The 20,427-nt window shown below is 41.0% G+C and overlaps 2 protein-coding genes across 2 annotated transcripts; both read right to left on the bottom strand.

Annotated features, from left to right (window-relative positions):
- Window positions 1-736: 736 nt before the first annotated feature.
- Window positions 737-6,899, bottom strand: LOC117867010 (UPF0481 protein At3g47200). The gene is made up of 2 exons (XM_034751320.2): window positions 4,619-6,899; window positions 737-1,881 (listed from the first exon to the last, which is right to left on the bottom strand). Exons 1-2 carry the CDS (start codon window positions 5,417-5,419, stop codon window positions 1,159-1,161), a joined length of 1,524 nt encoding a protein of 507 aa, XP_034607211.2. The 5' UTR covers window positions 5,420-6,899; the 3' UTR covers window positions 737-1,158.
- A 333-nt stretch (window positions 6,900-7,232) lies between these two features.
- On the bottom strand, window positions 7,233-15,317 carry LOC117833317 (aminopeptidase P1). Its single transcript, XM_034712768.2, has 16 exons — window positions 15,110-15,317; window positions 14,885-14,948; window positions 13,167-13,306; window positions 12,330-12,614; window positions 12,121-12,243; window positions 11,752-11,997; window positions 10,767-10,853; window positions 10,483-10,550; window positions 10,200-10,263; window positions 9,572-9,706; window positions 9,405-9,485; window positions 8,871-8,925; window positions 8,219-8,323; window positions 8,064-8,135; window positions 7,796-7,920; window positions 7,233-7,686 (listed from the first exon to the last, which is right to left on the bottom strand). The coding sequence occupies exons 1-16, from the start codon at window positions 15,212-15,214 to the stop codon at window positions 7,519-7,521; spliced, it is 1,923 nt and encodes a 640-aa protein (XP_034568659.1). The 5' UTR covers window positions 15,215-15,317; the 3' UTR covers window positions 7,233-7,518.
- Between the last annotated feature and the right edge of the window lie 5,110 nt (window positions 15,318-20,427).

Raw genomic sequence — 20,427 nt, 5'->3', positions numbered from 1 at the left:
CGAGCGCTCTGCCCCTGCGGCCCTGCCCCCTGCAGCCCGAGACAGCTGGTTGGAGGGAATAAGAAGATGAAAAAATAGTTTATGGAACATCAAAAATTACATCTGCAACACTGAAAAACAATCAATGAAACATCAGAAAATCAACTTTTGCAGCTTCGAGAATACTTTAAGGAACTAGCTCATCACTGCAACATCAAGGAAAATATATTGCAACAGGAAAAAGAAGCTGCCGCAACATTCTAAACATTCTACTGCAACCTTAATGGCATCTCCATCTCTACCTATTCAACTGACATGTATAAGGAAACGAAACCAAATGCACTTTTCTTTAAAAAAAACAGATGCACTTATGAAATATTGAGGAAAATCTATTGCAACAGTTCGCTAAAAGGTACTGCAACATCAAGATAGTATCCCTGCGACAAATTGATTTACCCATTTCAACACACACATGATGCAGAGAGGGGATGAAGAAGGATAGCCATGTCTTCGATTAGCAAGCGAGAAAGCAGACATTAAAGGAAGGAGCCACTGTCACGCAGCAAATCGAGCAACCTGGCTACATGTATGTCACCCTCACCTGCTTCTCGTCTATTTCCTCCACCTAGGGAGGTGGCGGTGCATGGAGGTACGAGCCGTCTTCACGAAGAAGCTGCTGCAGTAGTTGGATGCCGACTCAATAAGGCAAGCGGCATGGGATGACGAAGGAAGGAGAGCGTCGAATCGTGGATGGAGGTCACTATGGACAGATGAGAGAAAATATGAGTGGCTGAGAGCTAGCTAAATATGGATGAGAGTTGTATGTTAATTAAAGGTTGGTGGTGGTAGTGGGCTACGTCCCATATTTTATTCAACGTTGGATGCGTGAGTCATAGCATTACCGTTTTCATATATAGAAGATTTAAACCGAGGGCAAGCAATCGTTATTAGGAGTGAAAATCGACGAGGTATTCATTTTTTTTCAAATACAGTATATACATGCTAAAATACACGCGCACTATAAGAATACACGCACCTAATCCTATTCACATGAGCATTCCGAGAGACTGAGCAGACAGATCCTGAGATTGACAAAGGTTACTACTGATGGACATGCTTCAGAAGAACAGAGCTCTAGTTTTGGTAGTAAACCATAGATGTATGGTGTGATCTTGGTAGCTAGCTCTTGGTGTAGAACTGCACGACCGAGTAGATGGTCTGCAGGATGGTGGAGAGGAGCAGGATAATGGCCGCCACGAGGGAGATGAGCACCCACGGGTTGCTCGCGTAGGTGTGCCGGAAGATGGCCATCCACTTGTTCCAGGGCTTCCTGCAGTGATCGTTCACCTTCCGCCGCACGTCGTGCAACCTGCTGTGCGGGCTCATGACCGCTCCTCCCTTGCTCAGGATGTTGAACAGGTTCGCCGTCTCCCTGTCGCTGCTCAGCGAGTGCTTGATGATCCCCTTCGATCTCAGCAGCGCCACGTCCCTCTCCGAGTCGATAATGTTGTCCATGAAGATCAGATACGCCGTCGCGTCGCTCCTCATGCCACTGTGCAGCTGCTCGAACGCCATCAGGTTCAGGAAGATCTTCTCGTTGCCGTCGCCGACCGAGACCTCCGGCAGGCTGAGCACGCCGTTCTTGAAGTCGATGGCGTGGGTGCTGTCGCACTTCTTGAAATGGACTCCTTTCTCCTTCAGCTCCACGGCGCAGCGCATGCTCTCCTCGTATATGTGCCTGCCTGACCCTTCGGGGGCTGGAGAGATCAGACCGCACAAGTTCTTGTGGTAAATGTCCAGGGCGTGGAGGGACAGGATGTCTTGGACGACGCCTTCACGCTTGTCTTTGTTGACAGGTTGCCACGTGAAATCAAGCACCAACTTGTTGACATCTTTCTCGCTCTGTGATCATGGTTGACAAGGGGTATAGTGTTGTTATAGGAGCTAGCCAGCAAAGCTACCACCTGTGATCCTATTATGGAGTTAAATATAGATAGTCGAGTAATGTTTCAAAAATTACGATAATGAACATTGAGATTTGAAATACTATTCCAAGTATCTAGTATCATTTTATTATAAATATGATCATCTTGTTAAGTATATAAAACATGATGTCATAAATCGACGTACTCGACATCCTATATCTGTGCCACTATGATAGTAAATCAAGGTGGTCACAAAAACAATTTATTTGTGTCCAGCAACAAATTAGCTAGTAGATCAAGGTGGACACAAGATAAATTATTTTGTGTCCGCCCACAAGTTAATCTTCCATGTCTGTGTCACTGTGTGTGCATATATATACAACTCATTCGTTCAACTGCAATAAAATCAGGGAATCCAAGCCATTTGATTCGCAAATAATGAACCACCACCCAAGTGATTAAAACCATTTGATCTCCTAGTTGTAATGCAATTATATAGATAGGCCCTACGTAATTCATCACTCGCATATAGAAAATGGTGAATCATCCCTTTCCTAAAGCATGCCACACAAAAGATATCATCAAATTAAAATTGGAGAGCCTCTACTTACATTACGTTATTTATTGCATTGTGACATTATCTTCTTTCGATTGCTACATCACACGTATGTGCACTAAATTCAAGAGAACATTATCTTAACTTACATTACTAATTCGAGACTCCGCCTGGCTAATCCTCACTTAAGCACTAAAAAGAAGAAATCCTAGGAATTATCAAAAATCCCAAAACATATGGCCCTCGATTTGGTGGACTAAATCATGACAGAAATTGCTATTAGTGGATCTAAGTTGCCTGTAATCACCCTACTTTGCCTGTTGCAAAAACCTATTAAGTTAATGGCATGTATGCATGTTGGTCGTGGTAACAGTGACACTCATGATGTCCTTCATGTGTGAGATCCAATGGACATTGCTGTCAATGGTGATTATAATATAATTTACTAAATGGATCATAAGATGTTTTGCTTTTTTTAAGAATTTCTATGATTGCTCTCCTTTTCTACCATCTCATCCAGGACTACCGTGTGAAAGAAAAAAAAAACTGATCTACCAATTAATAAAAGTATAGGAGTCTCCTTGTTAATCATTACAAGACGTGACAACAAAGGAAAATCCTAAAATTCCCACAAGCAGTTTTAAATTCGACTAGGGCTCCTAGATTTATCTAGACACTTCAAAATTACTAGCCCACGCACGCTTACGGTTTCAAGGGTAATAAATAAAGAAGCCTTCAAGTTCGCTTTCAAAGCCTAAAAATGCATGATAATCCAAAAAAAAGAAACCATAAATTACACAGCACTGCCATTGATGAAAAAATCAGGCCAAACATATCCCTATACCTATTTACAAATTACCCACCACTTCCACTAGAAATATCAATCCAAGATACCCTGATACTTATCTACAAATCATTTACTGCTCCTGTTGCAAAATTTAAACAAAAATACCGTACCACTTTTTCTCCACTAACAAAAATTCTAACATTGTTGAATTAATGCATAATTTGGTTGCACATCCGTAGGCATTCAAAACAAAGTTGTAACTCAACTAATCTTTTGAATTAAATTGTAAGGAAAAAAGAAATATACCTCAATGTAGAAAAAAGAGAAAAAATTATGATATGTTCATATGATGGAAAAACAATTGCATCTTTGAAAGGAAAATAACAGATTAACCTACTCGCTTTCCCTCCTGGATGACCTAGATGGGATGACGTTGGTTTGTAATATTCTATGGAATGAGTGCAGTGTTGGGTAAGAGGACATTGGCGCTATGGAACATGGACATAGCACGGCGGTGTTGAATCGCGGAATGAGACCAATACCCCTGTGGCAAATGAAGAAAGAAAAGGATAAAATAGAAACATAGCTAGGTGCAAAAATGAAAAATGAAATACGGCATGACACAATTTTTTTTAACAGACGACAACAGATTTGCCGAATTTTTATTAGAAGCAAAAAAAAGGAAAAAATAATGATACAACCAAGTCCAACCTGTGCAAAAACTGAAAATGACTGGTGGTTTGGCCACCGGCTAGCCGACACAGTTTTTTTTTTTTTTTTTGATAAAGGCTTGCCGGCACAGTTGTCTACTCTCAGAAGAAGGGGATGGGTGCGGTATCGAGCGAGATGACTTTGATACTATAACGTCAAGTCATAGTGTCATGTTTAATCGGGGGGCAGGATCAGATGCGTTGACAATAACAAATAACTTAGAAGATGTTAAAAAAAAGGTAATTTACTGTCATGATGACCGACGCAGATACTGTGAAAAAGAGAGGCTCAGCAGTGATACAGAATGGAGATAATGATTGGTAAGAGAGGACGCATATGCTGCTGTATAAACCAAGCTTGGACCCCTAAAAGCTTGAGGTCGCAGCGATAGCCATCCTACAGAGCAATATGCAGTCTGCAGGTCGTCGCTAATGATGAAATCACAACCTTTGCTAGTGACAACAAACATCAATGCTGTGGTTGATCTAGAGAGTAGGGCATGCATGAGTGCAACGGGACAAACGATGCACACTGCTGCATGCATTGGACTTGAAAGATGCGCACTGTTTTCTCAATGTTGCGGCGTTAAGAAGGAAATAATATGAAAGGTGCAATTCCTTGAGTATTATATACTAGTATTTATTAGAAGAAAGGACATACCAGAGGTGTGGTGTCATGCCAAATTTGCTCAATCGTATACAACGCAAGCAGAGGCAGCTGGTTCTCAATCGCGAGCATGTCGGCCTGTATACCTCCCCACAGATAAATCATGCCATGCTTGCTAAACACCGGGTCATTGGGCGCGTAATCGCGGGGCGCCTCTCCACGCGAGACCCCCTTCACCATCTCCAGCAGGAAGCACCCGTCCACGACCATCATCTCCACGAACTGGCCTCTCCTCGCCCCACGCCATTTCTCATCCAGGTTGTCGTACGCGTCCATGAGCTTGTCGGCCACCTCCTCGACGGCGGCCACGAACTCCCGGAGGGGCCTCCGCGACCGCATGGCCACGTGAGCCACCGCCCGGCGCTTGTGCTCCTCCATGGGGAGCAGGTCGGGCTCGCCGTGGTGGAAGGGGCCGAGCGACACCAGCTGCGGCCGGTAGGCGTCGCGGTTGGTCATGTTCTTGAGCCATTCCGGGACGCGGTAGATGGAGGGCTTGTTCCAGCGCGCCATCTCCGTCTCCGGGTTGGCGTTCATGAGCATCCTCTCCATCTGCACCATCCAGCTGCTTGAGCCGGAACGACCACCAGTCACAAAGTTCCACGCCATCATACTCGATGATCTCCTCACGATATATTGTGGTTTCCTAGATAATGCATGCAGTTGCACTCGTTCACGTAGGTGGCAACAAACTCGATCAGAATATATAGAGAGAGAATGGGCAACGCTAGCTTTTGTACTAGAGGCCAAGAACACTCCAAGATATAGTATATGCTTGACCCAGAGGCCAAGAAACATGCTTTAATTTGATCGTTCGGAAACCAAGATATAATACTCAAGGTAAGAATCATAAAAGTACGTACGCGCTTTGATTTGCAGAGAGAGATGCTGAGAGCAGAGTGGAGTCTAGGATAATCGATGCGGGCGCGGCTGTCAAGTAATCGAGTGTCACACTAATCTCAAGATGCATGCGTGCAAGAGTTATGTATGTCTTTCGATGACTGACATTCCATCGTGACAAGTTTCCCGCGCCTAAAATGTTTCGGTCCCTGGAATCCGTTTACAGGAGCGGGGCATGGTTCTTTCTCCTGACCTCTGCAGCACAGTTCAGAGGGGGAGACACCGCCGAAAAATTCCAGAAAAGGAAAAGGTGGAGAGGAATGTTCTCATCTTGATTTTCTTAGAGTTGGTGGGTATAGGTAAGTTTGTACTAATCTTATCTCTATTTTCAAGCTTGTTGCATAGGTTAAGGCTCAATTAGGGTTTGATTTTACCTCTAGCTAAATCTTAGATCCATAGTGTTGTTTAGCCATTTGGAGCTCAATTTAGGGCCCAAACTTTTGGATGAAATTAGGTTAACTAAGTAGGAGAACAAGACTCTCTAATTATTTTGCCTCAGTTTCGAGTTTTTAGCCCCAATCATGAATGAAGAATGTCCTAGATCCATGGAGGAGAGAGAAAGATTTTTTTTCTAGATCTACACATGCATATTAATTTTTTGTTCAAGATTTAGTTAGAGAAGAACAAGTTAGGTTTTGAACTTTTGATGCATTTAAATATTTTTGTTGAGGTGAAAGGATGGATGAGCATGATTTTTTAATCCACACATGTTAAATTTAATTTCCAATATCTACACATGCATGTCAACTTATATATAACAACATGTGTGAACAAAGAAAAAGAAGTAATATATTTAGGTGTTTGAGACAAATGTAGTGAAGTACTCATAAGAAATACACGCTATATGGAACAATCAACGGTGTAAGGTTGAGTTGGTTTTAGATAGCAGACATTTTTTTTTTCGAAATAGCAAGCAGAGATTGTGCATACACTTGTGTTTGCAAGAGGCCTTGAGTTTGAGGACTATCTAAAATTATCAACTTTGTAAACTTTTTTAGTGTAGCTAGTGGCTTTACGCATTGTCTTGCACAATATATAGACATGTTTCAAAAAAAATATGTTTCAGAATATGTCTACGCATTATTTCTAAAAAATATATATAGCCATGTTTCAGAATGTGTCTACGCAGCCTACTGTGTGTGCTACGCCCATTGGCAAAGAGAGCAGCAAAGCAGGGAAAGAAGAAAAGAACCAGCAAAAAAGCAGACACGCAAAAGACGACGGAAGCAAGCAAAGACCGCGCATATTGATCTTTGAGTGAGGTAAAGATTTCTGGAGGTGATTTCGGATCTCAAGTGAATCTGAGGTGCTCCCAACGGACGGAAACTGCTCTCCTAACTACTTCCATGAATTGAATTCCACATCAAGTACGCTGCTGCAGTGTTAGAGTGCTAACATAAGTGCCAGAGAGAACTTGGATTCAAACAGCCACCGATCGATAAGCAAGCCCACCATTCGCATAAGGCTAATTTATCGATACATATCACGATATATCTGCTAGGTCCATCCACACCATATAGCAAGACTTAAACAAACATGCAACATTTTCACATTGAAATTTAACTTCATGTCAACTTAAAAGTCGGGTGGATAATCTACATCATGTGAGAGAAACAAACATGCATACCTTCATGGGAGGACGCTAGAGAGAAAGCAACGCTACTGATAAGTCAATATGTTCATCGATCTGCCTACGGTCGACGCACACATATAATGCAACATTTTTCATATCGAGATTTAATCATTTGAAGACCTGTACAATCCACTTCATCTGAACATTAAGCACTTCACTTTATTTCGAGACTGACTCCATTTTTCACAGCAAGAATATCGGGAAGAATAATAATCTGTCCACGCATGTTCCTTTCCTGCTGCTCATCTCACTTATTTTGAAGGTGACCAAGGAGCGGGAGCAGCCAACCTATCTACTTAAGAAATGCCATGGTGCAACTACAACGAATGGCTGCTATTGCGATATGCAACCCAGATGAACCGGCTTAGCTGCTCACGGCGATCGGCTCAGTGGCCTTTCGCAGCCATTCCTTATCCTGCTCGTTCAGATAGGGTTCCAAGATGTTCCGGCAGTCAGAGTGGTATGTGTTTACCCATTCGATCTCGACAGGGGTCAGCAGCTTGGTGTCTATGAGTTTGGCCTGGTATGGAGCCTGCATAACAGAAGGGATTCATCAATAGATGATAAGACAAGTGATATTACCATGAACTCAGATGCCACTGTGACACGGAAGAATAAGAAAGTAAGCAAGCAATGCTTACCCATGTTATATGTTCAAATGCCAAATAACCCTTATCTCCAAAATTAAATTTAGCATTGGCCTCTTTGCAAATAAGAACATTCTCCAATCTTATACCAAAGCTCCCATCTTCATAATAACCAGGCTCTACATGGAAAGATCATATGCAATTATGAATTCCCTAAAACTCTTTAAGAAAATTAACATTGGGGTACAATATAAATTTGACATCAACAGTAAATAATTGAAACAATCTGACAAAGCAATTTTGAAGTAAGATATTCACTGACCATCTGTTACAGTCATTGATGCTTGCAATGGTACATTTCGAGCAGAAGGTCTGAAGCTAATTAGATGAGGACCTGGTTCAAAAGCAAGAAACGAACAGCTCATTTCAGGGCAGTCATACAAATATACAATTAGATGAATAACCCATCAGTCAAACCTTCATGAACATTCAAATAAGATCCAATCCCATGGCCTGTGCCGTGCCGATAGTCAAGACCCTCTCTCCACAGTGGGGCTCGCGAAAGGATATCAAGAGCATGCCCTGCAAGTATTATTGAGGTTCAGTACAACAAAATTAGTGAAGGAATTCCATCAAAGTTCAGAATGGATGATTATGACTTTTCTTTAAAAAAACTTATAAAGCAAACTATAGCAAATACATTGGTGTTAGTAGTATATGACATAAAAGAGATTCATGTGGTGTCCTTTGCAGTGTTCTGAATATAAGATCTTGTTTACAGCTGATACATTGTCACAGCTAACATTATCAAGAAATTATTCCCCAAAATTTTGACTTTACTTCAGACTTGCCCAAACATGACTTGCATTATAGGAGCAAATGGAAGTATCAAGCCTGACCTGTCTTCAAGAGAATTAATTTATTTGCAAAAAATGAATTCAATTTAAGGTCTTGTCTCACTTGAACGCTAATCCTAAGGTAATGGTTATTTTAAGTTTGGAACAAAATGCTGAAACCATTGCAAAACAGCTATCAATAAGCGACTTCATCAATATTACAACAATGTTTCTCCATAATAACTTTGAACAGTTTGTACATAGATATGACTAAAGAGCCAAACAATACTCACCTGTCGTCCCATTAGGAAATACAGCAATGTCTAGTGCGATGTGACCTTTCAAGACCTATTTTGAACGTGAAGAAATTCAGCATTAAAAATCGATCAACCGCACTGAGTACAAATAAAAACCAAAGTAGAAATGATTCTAACATGAGTTTTAATAAATTCAAAGTTTCATGATAAAGTTCATTATAATGACAAATACATAAAATAGGTTTTCAAAAAAAATACATAAAATGTTAGCTGGTTGATTCAGTCATTCAGCCAGATTGCTAACTTTTTTGTAAAACACTAGAACAATGAAAGAGGCTTTCAGTGAGTAGTAATGTTAACCATTCATTTGTTATCTCCCACTGTGCAAGAAACTGAAGGATTATCGACACTGCTAGTTAAGTGAGAATAATACAATTATTGCAAAAGGTGAAAATATATGGACTGAAGATGGGGGAAAAATACCCTTCTAAAAAACAAGTGCCAGATGACACAACAATATCCATCGTTTTGAATTCTCAAGAAAATGTCAGCCAAAAAAAAAGAACTTACTGCTGTGTAGCATGACTTCTCATGCAATGAGGGTTTACCAAAATGTACAGTTCTTGTAATGTCCGTTGTACCATCCAGGTACTGCATGTACATCATAACGGAAGAGGTCAGCAGATTCAAAGGGATCTCATAACATAAAGCTACAGTTCAGTTCTAACTATACTAACCTGTGCACCAGAGTCGCAAAGATAAATTTTACCAGCATCCATTTCTGAACACGTACTCGCTTCAGGTTTATAGTGAATAACTGCTGCATTTGGTCCCACAGATGAAATTGTAGGAAAACTCAAACCTCTAAAGTGCTGAAAAAATATCATAACTTGTCAGACTGGATGTAAAATGCTCTCCAGCCTCTATGAAGGCATTTTAGATATTGCCATCCAACAACATCATAAGAAATGATGATAAACACAAAGGTGTTGTCATACTTTGCATTTCACTTGATTGAATAGCAAATATCAATAAGACAAACAAATCCAATAAATAGTAGTTTTTGCAATTTATGGTTGACCCTGAACAGATATACAGCCAAAGTAACTGGGAACCTGGCTTAAAGTATATTACAGTAGTTCAAAGGGATATCAACAGCCACTTGAACTGTGACCAAGATAACTACAAGGAACTCGGTGCGTTAGCAAATTCTGTAAATAAATACCACTAAAGTTTGCTGGGCTCCCTTCCAAGTACCAAAATTGAGGCCAGTAACAGGCTAACAGCAGCAACAGCAGATTTAAAAGAAAAATCTATCCAATTACTACAACTGAGAATTTAAGGGGTGATGTTGCTGTACTATACCTCTTTTGTTGCACGGAAGCCTTCAAGTTTATCACTGACAGAAACCTCAGTAAGTTTGGTTCCTCTGAGAACAGAAAAGAGATCAAAACATTAAAACAACAATAAATTTAGATTTGAGACTGACATGCAAAAAGGGAATTGTACGTTGGAGTCTTATAAGCAAGTTTTTTTTAAATAGTGCATAAAACAAGCAAATCTAGTTTTATTCAAGTTTTTGTAGGTAAGACTTCCATATCATAGATCATATGATCCCAAAACAAACTAACAGTACTCCAACACTTACAGATTTTCCTTTTGATGTGATCCTTTTATTTCACTGAAGTATCCAGAAGCTCCATAGTTCTCCTGCATCTGAATACGTAGGGGGGAAAGAACATAAGACCAAGTACTGAACAGCAACCAACTACTACTGACAATAATTAGTAAGCTTGCAAAATCAGCAAAGCAAACGAGGCTTTTTGAAAATGCAAATAAAGCTGGTATTACCAGAAATGATTTTTCAGGTGTATATGAAATTCAAGTCTAGGTTCATCCATATATTGGTATGAGAAATTAATCTATGCTGACCTGATTATCCAGCCAAGCAAGGTACTGCACAACAGCTGCACCATCTCGAATATGTGCCTTCCTCAATCCATCCAGTTCTGTGGGATTCTACACCATTTTTGCAGAGAAATTAGAAATCTAGGGAAACAAACATGCTAAATTCAAAGAATAGCAATTTCATAAGCTATTGGGAACCATAAATATTTAATAGAAAAAACAGTACAGAACAAAAAATAAATTCATTGTGATGCATTTCAGGTGCAAATACTGCGTTCACATAGCATTGTTCTTTTCTAATTTTTTTGTTTTGAACAAGAAGCTTCAATACACGCCTTTAATACTACAGAATCTACATGATTATGAAAAAGGTTTCCAAAGCTAGACTGCACAAGTTCTAAAATGACATGTATTTGAGAATGGAGGGTGTACTATGAGTGAGGATATTATACAGATAAATTGTTACGATATAAATGATTAAAAAATCATTATTGGCCCACCATTGATTAACAAGATTTAGCTGGGAATTTCTAACACTCCAAACACAAAAGCATTTTTTCCAGTGATGCATCTTTTTTTCACAAAAAAATAGATGGCTGTTACCAATATCTTCGACCATAACTGGGCAGTACTAGTAGTTAGTCTGTCAGATTGGCACACAGTTTCTGTTTAATTAAAACATTTTCTAAACCATAGTCCGAATTGATACATAGTTAAATTGCCCTGACATAATGTTTTTCTTGTTCATTTCCATCCCCATATGCTCTAATCACTCTGATGTAACAAGGAATGACATATTTGTGCTAATTAATTAAACATATTCCACATCCAGCCCAAAGTACCATATTTAGCAAGTTAAGGCTGTTCCCATGCTTTTTTAAACTTTCTTGCCACAACTAGATCTCGAGGAGTGCTAACATATCATAATAAAGTATTGACAGTTTTACAGTTGATTTTCAATACAATTTTGGATTACTGCTAGTACAAAGAGAGAAGAGAGTAAATTCACCTTAACAGCCTTTGGAAGGGCGATTGGAGATTGCAGCGTCAAAACTTGATCCGGACTCAACTTTGAGTAGAGTGCAAGGCAACATGAGCCAGAATCAATCCAAATTTTTAAGCTTTCCACCTCATTGATATCCTTTTCCCCATGCACAGAACTTTTTAGCTTGCCTGATGAGAGCAGACTGGCATCTGATTGAACCGTTTCATACTCTCTTATATCAATACCATTTTCAGACATGTATTTCTGAACCTGTACAATAGAAGAATCACATAACAGAGATATTACATCACATGACCAACAAAATCATGAGCGTGAACAGTATAATTGGATGATCATTTAATAAAAGGATATGTGCCAAGTTAATTAACTGACCTCGACTGTTACTTTTCTCTTATCCACATAAAAGAAAGCACTGTGCAAGGTTACAATAGCATAAGAATGAACCACTGGGCTATAATCCACATCACTTCCTCGAATGTTGTACAACCAAGCAACCTAAACAACCATTGAAAAATAGTGAAAATTACAAACAACCCAACTCCCACAGAAAAAATGAAACAACTTAAAAGAATATATTGTACCTCGTCAAGAGCAGTTATTATAATGGCACTAGCCTTTTCATGTACTAGCTTTTCTCTTAGCTCCTTGATCTTTTCAGATACACTACGCCCTGCAAATTCTACAGGGTGTACAATTACAGGCCTAGGTTCAACTGGCGGGCGGTCCTTCCATACTTCATCCACCAAGTCAGAAGAAAGCTGAAACAAAGTCTGGTGCTTCTTTGAAAATGCATGCTCATATCTATGAGCAGAGTCAACTGAAATACACCATGAATTGATTCCAATGACAGCTTCATCTGCCAGATTCTGATACCACATCAACAAATATAATACAAATTAGCCAGGAGAAGTAGTATTCAATAAAGAAGCAAAAATTTACTTAATCACCAAAACCCGTTTAAAATGATAGTTATCTGAAAAAACTTGAGTAACAATTGTTAAAATTCAACAAGATGGGATCAAAGTTAAGGCTTTCACAGTGTTGATATTTTTTTCGACAACTCTGGGAGAGGTAACTAGCAGCAGTTTAAGTGTCAGAACATTTTCATTCACATATAACAAAGAAGTTAGTAGGAATTCAAGTACAGCGCATCACCAAAACATATATATATATATCATAGTGGTATCTTCACAAAAACTGCAATACTATTGTATTAAAAGCAAAGGTGAACAAGGAAACCATATTTTTTTCTCAACAGTAAAGTTGTGGATGAATTCAAAACCAAGATATACCCAGTCATTGCTGTGTACAAGTTATGTTGACCAGTACTTTTATGAACCTTAGAAGGCTGTTCGAGGAAAAAAATCCTTAGAAGGCCAAAATCACAAATATGCTTCAGAAAGGAAGCCAGCGCTTACATCAGCTATCCAAGATTCAACAGGTGGGTCTTCTCCCATGCGCATAAGTCTCCAACGATTGCTCAGTTGCTGCGTCGCTTGCAAGAAGTAGCGTCCGTCCGTCCACAACAAAGCCTCTTTCATGGTGATAAGAGCCAAACCTGTTTAGAATTCAACATGCGCAGTAAATGAGAAACCAATGCAACAACCAGCAAACTGTTTTAAGACCTCAACCATAACAGAAAGTACAAATGAAATATATAATATAGAGGACTAAAGGAGGTTGTTCCATGTTCAGGTCGAGCTAGAGACTTGTCATAGCCATAGAATGTGAGACAGTTACATTCTTGTTCAAAACTCGAAATCAATCGTTAATTTACTTTATTACTCCCCTTAGTCACAGATAGTTGAGTTGGGACAATAAGAGTATTCAGCAAAACTTTGACCACTATTTTATAATAGAAAGAATATATCTACAATATTCTATAAATTTAGACTATGGGAGTACTTTTCAAGCAAAGTCTAAACATATAACTTTAATATTTCATTAAAGATTTCAAAAGCTTGACTCTTGTGCAAACTGTCGATAATTTGTGTCCAGAGGTAGTTTCTTTGCTGAAAGATTGAAGGAATACAAGTATCACTTCAGGCGGCATTTGAATATAAATAAAGGAATACAAAAGTAAGTGTGTGTGTGTGTGTGTGTGTGTGTTGTACGGCTATTTTGACCTTTCTCCTATCTTAATGCAATGACATGCAGTTCTGCATATTCGAGAAAAAGGAATACAAGTTTCACTTCAGGCGGCACTTGGATATAAATAAAATCATTCCATTTGTGCAGTTTGCATTAATGTGACCACCAGACCACTACCCTCATCTCCTTTCTGATCAATGTAAGACAAAGGCCAGAGATCAGTAACCATAAATGCATATAATATGCTTTCTCATTGTAAAAATTAATTTATTACTGAATATGGTACCGCTCCAATGTGGAAACATAGCACACCAATGTCCTACCATGTAAATTCCAAACTTTGAACAATGGTCCCTTGTGTCTGTGGACTGTGAACACAAGAGCCTCAAACTTATCATAACATGATCACATGATGAGGGAAAAAAAACTGCATAGGTTATCCATTGCATCCTCATTTTTCTGTATAGATGCTCAGGTTTTGCTTTTCTGTCTAATATGTAATGCCAAAAAAATAACCAATTGTCCTATTATTAATTGTGCCTCATTTAGTGACCAAAAAACTAAAACCATCCTAGATTGGTCCAAAGGTTTTATAGTATTTGGATTTGTACGTTACTTTTCCAACCCTAGAGCGGAAATCCTTCTTTAATATTCCGAGAAAACGTACAATCAGTAATTGCAGGAACTAAAAGTTAGCAGCACTTTTTGGTTGGACTCACGCTGCAAAAATTATTAGCCCCAACGTGGCCACACGGCGACAGGGTCCAGCAAATTGTAACGTTTCATCAAGAAACAGCTAACCGAACTGGAACACAGCGCAAGCGCAGACATAGCTTGTCGTGACGTGCTAACCGGTCCGACCGCCTCACTGCTTCCACAAACATCCATCCAGTACTAGCAGCATGTAATGCGAAATACGCAATCGCCTAAAGTACCAATCGAACCATGCCAAAATCACGGAAACCTAATATTAAGTAGAAACAGGGGGAACATGATTCCCTCGGAAAATAAACTATGACGAGGGAGGGATGAGTTCAGCACGCACCAGCACTCCCTGTGAACCCGGAGATGAACTCCCGCCGCTTGTCCTGCTCCGACACGTACTCGCTCTGCGCGCACACACACAATCCACAGCCACCGTCAGTCCACGGGACAAGCAGATCGAATCGAACAAAACCCTAAGGCAGCCCAGCCCAGCCGACCTCGGCCGGAGATCGGGTCCCCCCGATCTGCGCGGGACGGCGGCGCGGTAGTACGGTTAGGTACGGACCTGGTGGGCGTCCTCGGATGGGACGACCAGCGCGTGGAGTGGCGGCGAGTGGGCCGCCATGAGCGCGCGGATCGCGTCGAGGAGCTGGTCCCTCGCCGCCGCCATTATCTCCTCCCCCGCCGCCGGCGCCGCCGCACTCTATCTCTCGCTTCCTCTGCTGGGAAGTGCCGAGGTGGAGAAGTTTGTTGGGTTTTCCGACGGGAAAGGTGGAACGGAAAATAATATCTCCTCAGGCCCTACGATGGCGTGGATTGCGTTTTGCTTTTTTGGAGTGGGCGCATGAGTTTATTTGGCACACGTTTCGACACCGAATTGGCATCGGGCTGGCCCAGCCAACGCTAGAGTTCCGCTTATTGTGGAAAAATATTGGGTTTTCATGGGCTCGGAATCCAGACTCCGTCCGACCGTTGGTAAATAGGCTTTGGTGGGCTTCCACCGAAGCTCAAGTGCGCGGATCAGCTAGCGCAACGGCCCGGTGGCCCCAGCTGACATCGCGCTTTTACTTTCGTTTTCAAATTTTAAAAGTAGATTTAATATGAATTTGAATATCCTCGAATACAAAAATCCTATCCTTGGAACCTGAATGGAAGAATAGGCAATTTCATTCCTAAAATTCTGGACGTGGGTCTAGGTTGCCTCTCAACTCTTATGGCCTTCAGTTTTCCGGTTCATTCTCATCCTTCTTCCACCCTGGACGTCCATATAAGCCTTCCACGTCAGCCCACCCGCCGGCCATCGCCTCGACCGTCGCCTAGGCATACTTGAAGTATCCGCTCATCACCGTGTAGCCCAGGAACAGCACCTCCCCCATGGTGCGTCCGTACGCGGGCACACTCCGGAGTCCGGAAACTGCACCTGCGGCGGGCCGCCGGTCATGACGAGGACACAGCAGCCTGCATAACAACGAGATGGCACTTCTGAGTCGATCATCAATCAATTGCAGTAGCTTTTTTAAATATTCCTGGACAGAGAACAATTTGCAAACAAATTCTGGGATCGTCAAATTGATTTCCGCAAGAACAAGTGCTCTCCATCCACTTTGCGTAGCAGCTACTGCTACTAGCTAAACGAAAAAATAGATGAAATTTTGGGTGGATAGGAACGGCTAAGATTAGACTACATGAAATCTTCTGATCTATAACAAAAAAAATTTATGACACATTTATTCTCGTTATAAATTTATGACGTTTTTAGCTAAAAATGTTATAAAATCTTAGCTAAAAACGTCATAAAATCTTACATCCGAGCAAATTTAGTGACAAAGTTACGAAATGTCATAAAAGCTGCCAAAGCCAAAAAGAAAATGTCACTTGATGTTACAGGGTGGTTTTTTGACGATATAAGGTCCACAAAAACGTCATAAACCAACCAGGGATCCACATGTAAGCATTTGTTGAAAAATAAGGTGTGCAAAAATATCATAAACCAAGGGGAGTCCCATACAAGCATTATTTGAGAAATAAGGTGTTCAAATTCGCTGGATCCCACAACTTAGTCTGAGATAAAAAAAGAAGGAAGATAAAAAGGTAAGAGTGTCACGGGGGTTGAACTTGTGACCTCTTGATTCTGACGAGTCAACACTGCCACTGAGACATGATGCAATTTATGGTTTTTGAAAACGATAGCATATTTATATATAGTTCTAATAAGTGTGGTCCACTTACCAGTTGCAAGCCAGAGCAACGAGTATATCTGCAACAATGTACACTGCAAGGGGCTCGCCGGCACGTTCCTGTTGACTGTGGTAAAGACTTGAGCCTAGAGGCATCGGTGCGCAAATCTACAACGGGTGGCAGGAATGGCGCATCCTAGCAGTGAAGGGAGGAGTAGGAGCTCCGGTCAGATTAGTCCCCTATTTTGTACCGCTACTTTCCTCTTTTGTAAGAAGGAAGGGGATTTTCTGGAATTGGGGATTTGGGTTGAAGGCAGTAGATTCCGATTTCGTCCTACCCTTAGGTTTGCATTCCGATTGGTGTCAGAAGTTGATAGGCTATAGTTTATGAAGTGCAAAACTAAACTTTGATTTCAAGTTACAATAACTTTTTTAAAGATTCTAAGTATTCCATCACCTTCTTCTATTGGAAGCTACTGCTTGGACACATCTTCCTACAACACTATCCGTTGGCATTCCTGAAAATAAGTGCGATCACGGGTTGAGAGATGTGGTGAAGTATTCTTGGACCTTTCTCAATCCTTGTCATTGGTTTGCTTACTGCCCAAAGGTAATGGCTACTTGCTTCATAGATATTTTGGTTCTGTGGTTTCATGTTACTGTTGTCAACGGCAATTTGTAAAGGGACGTTTAATTTGCAGGATGAAAAGAAGCAATGCGGTTACATGACCTGTGTTGATCCAGAATGGATGGTGAAGCTCATAAAGAAGAAGGTACAAGCTGAGGAGGATGCAAAGAAGTGGGAGAAAGAATTGGCAAAAGCTAACAGTGAGCTTAGAGAGATTAGGAATGAGCTCAAGACGGTGCGGCAACAACTTTAGAAGGCTACTGCCGAGCTGTAGTTCATTGGGAATTATAGGCACAATGTCAAACTTGCACACGTGCTACTTGCTTTATTTGTTATTGTTGCGGGATTGATGCTTGGTGGTAAGGCTAATTAAGTAGATGGTTTAGAGGTGGGATGGTGCTCTTATATTTTGGTAGCTAATGGTACTTAGAGTGAAAGTACCATGGGGTTGTCTTATGTTTCTGAACATTTTATCGATAATGTATTTTGCAAGTGTCACTTTGGTTATGTTGCCTTATGTTTCTGAACATTGTACCCACGATGTATTGTCACTTTGCCAATCTCATTGCATGATTTTATTTTGTTGTTTCCAAGAGTGCCACGTCAATAAATAAAAATGAAACCATAGATGAAACTCTGGGTCTGCTTGGTTGTCTTGCCAAAGCTTGCCCACTAGCCTTGCTTGTCAAGACATGGCAAGGCAAGCCTTGCTAGGTGGGAAGAGCAAAAAATTTTCGTTGCCATGTGTAATGATGGAGCCCGCAGATAATAAGTGAGCAAAAATTGACAAGCCGCATGTTTTCAAACATAGTCTAAGGGCAGTGCAACAATTGCTATCCACACTGCGCTACTCAAATGTTTTCGACTAACTCCACACACATACAAGGAGGTGGTTTCACTTTTTCCCGACAAAGAAGAATGTTTTATTCCTACCTATTCACTTTTCCGACAACATAATTTTCGTCTAGCCTCACCAAGAATCGTAACGAATTCTTATTTTTACCCCAAAATCTACGGCAACCGTAGGGAGATTATGTAGATCATTTATCTTTGCAATGTTGTCGATCGTTTATCTCTCTATGTTCTAGTACTTGCAAATTCTATTTAGTTCTTTATTTCTCTACCAGAATTCACTGAGATTTCAATGTTATTCACTTGCAAAAGACCATTACATTATTAGAGATCGACGTGCCTCTTGCCATTGTCTGTCCCCCGACTCTCGATGCAACCCTTCTGCTTTCCCTTGGCAACTGAGAGCCATTAATATACCTGTACCCTCCTCCTGTGCTAACCAACCCCTCCATTGCCTTGCCTCCACGTTCTCTTCCTCCAGAAAACTACCATGGCTTTTTCTCCGATTGCTTCTTCTCTTCCTTCTAACTACTCCTCTGACGAGGATGGTAGCTCTGTCGAGTATGGTGAGCCACCGTATTACGAGTTGGACCCCTCATACGAGCCCTCCATTGTACCTGAGTCTCCCAGGTACTCCTACGATGAGGAGACTAAGTACGAGAAGGAGGAGGACGATGATGATGATGAGACCTACGTTGAGCAGAACTCGGACGGTGATGATGAGGAGGAGGACGACAAGGAAGCGGCGGCGGAGGAGGAGGAGGAGACCAAGAAGAGGAGGCGAGCAGAGGCGGTGGCAGTGGTGAAAGCGACATGGGTGGAGGTTGTGGCAGAGGTAATGGCGGAGGAGGAGGATACGGTGCCGGTGGCGGATGCGGTGCCGGTGGCGAATGCGGTGGTGGCAGAGGAGAGGGCCAAGAAGCAGGCTGCCAAGAAGAGAAGGTGGGTGGCTCTGGCGGCAAGGGAGGAGGAGGTGGTGGATTCGGAGATGGCCAAGAAGAGCAGGCGGGTGGACTTCGACATCGGCGTCGGTCCCTGCAATGACGGTCCCGTCATTGTCGGTCCTGCCATTGATGTACTCAACCCTGAGTCATCGGGGTACTCCTTGGAGGGATCGTCGTAGATTACTCCAATTTGGGGTTTTCTTTTGCATGTACATAGGTGTTCTTTTGGATGGAAAGATCCATGGATTATTTCCTTTTGGATGGAAAGATCAATCCTCTATTTTCCTGCTATGTGAATCTAGTAGGGAAATCCCCTATTTTCTTGCACAAAGATCAATCCCCCCTTTTCCTGCTCTGTGGATGGGACATCAGCACGAACCTGTTCATAGGTCATGATGCTACGCCGTAGCCTGCCATGCCATGTCTTGTCATGATATTTTTTTATTTTTATCCTACCGCATGACATTGCGGCAAAAAAGTCAATGCCCGTTGAATGTTGATGAACGGACTATCTTGTATTTTTTTTTATTTAGCAACAACGGACTATCTTGTATTGTGTATTTAGCAACAACAGACTACCTTGCTCTATTTCCATCAAGTAGTTTTCATGTCATTTGGAAGATAAAGTAAAAATGAGTGGCTTTTTCACTTCTTTTAGGCTAATCTGGTGATGTGATAGAAAATTTTACGAGGAGAGAGATGGAACCAGTTTGAAACTCTCTTGACACAGAAACCAACTCTGAATGTGTCTTGAAATTAAATGTTAAATGGTGCCTATGAACATCAAAATGTTAAATGTTAAACTATCTAGGAAACATCAAAATGAAATCTTCCATTAGGATTAGCCTTGATTCTCGAGCATAAACTCTTTCACTATTCGATTCTCGTGTCTCTCCTTTCCTCTCCCTCACCCTTTCTCTCTTCCTTGGTTTCTGTGTAGACATGGTTATTCGCACTTGAAACCAATTTCTGATCTTCCGTTATTTATTGGAATTTTTTTCCCAAGGGTGGTTCTCCTACTCACACGCCCTCAAAAAGTTGTGTTTTATTTTTGTTTCATCTCCCAAGAGGCCAAGATGGATCGAAATTAATGTTTCATTTAATGTGATTGTAGTTGGAATGGTGTATTTATTTTTGGAGAACATGAAAATAAATATGGGACAAATATTAACTAATATTTGTGTTTTATTTAACATTATTCTCATTGGAGTAATGTGTAATAACTAATAATAATAACCAATAAATATATAGTACAAATGAACTATACATTTACGCAAGATAG

Source organism: Setaria viridis, chromosome 8 (assembly GCF_005286985.2).
Source record: "Setaria viridis chromosome 8, Setaria_viridis_v4.0, whole genome shotgun sequence".
In the NCBI taxonomy this organism is placed as follows: Eukaryota; Viridiplantae; Streptophyta; class Magnoliopsida; order Poales; family Poaceae; genus Setaria; species Setaria viridis.
This window is presented reverse-complemented; position numbering and strand designations above follow the sequence as displayed.

Bases quoted from the DNA above. Each gene is read 5' to 3' on its own strand.
- LOC117867010 (XM_034751320.2), bottom strand. From the start codon at position 5,419: ATGTTTCTTGGCCTCTGGGTCAAGCATATACTATATCTTGGAGTGTTC. The intron at 1,882-4,618 runs GTATGTCCTTTC...CCATGATCACAG, and splicing joins GGCATGACACCACACCTCTG to AGCGAGAAAGATGTCAACAA.
- LOC117833317 (XM_034712768.2), bottom strand. From the start codon at position 15,214: ATGGCGGCGGCGAGGGACCAGCTCCTCGACGCGATCCGCGCGCTCATG. The intron at 10,854-11,751 runs GTGAATTTACTC...AAAATGGTGTAG, and splicing joins CCCTTCCAAAGGCTGTTAAG to AATCCCACAGAACTGGATGG. The intron at 9,486-9,571 runs GTTAGTATAGTT...ATGTACATGCAG, and splicing joins TTTGCGACTCTGGTGCACAG to TACCTGGATGGTACAACGGA.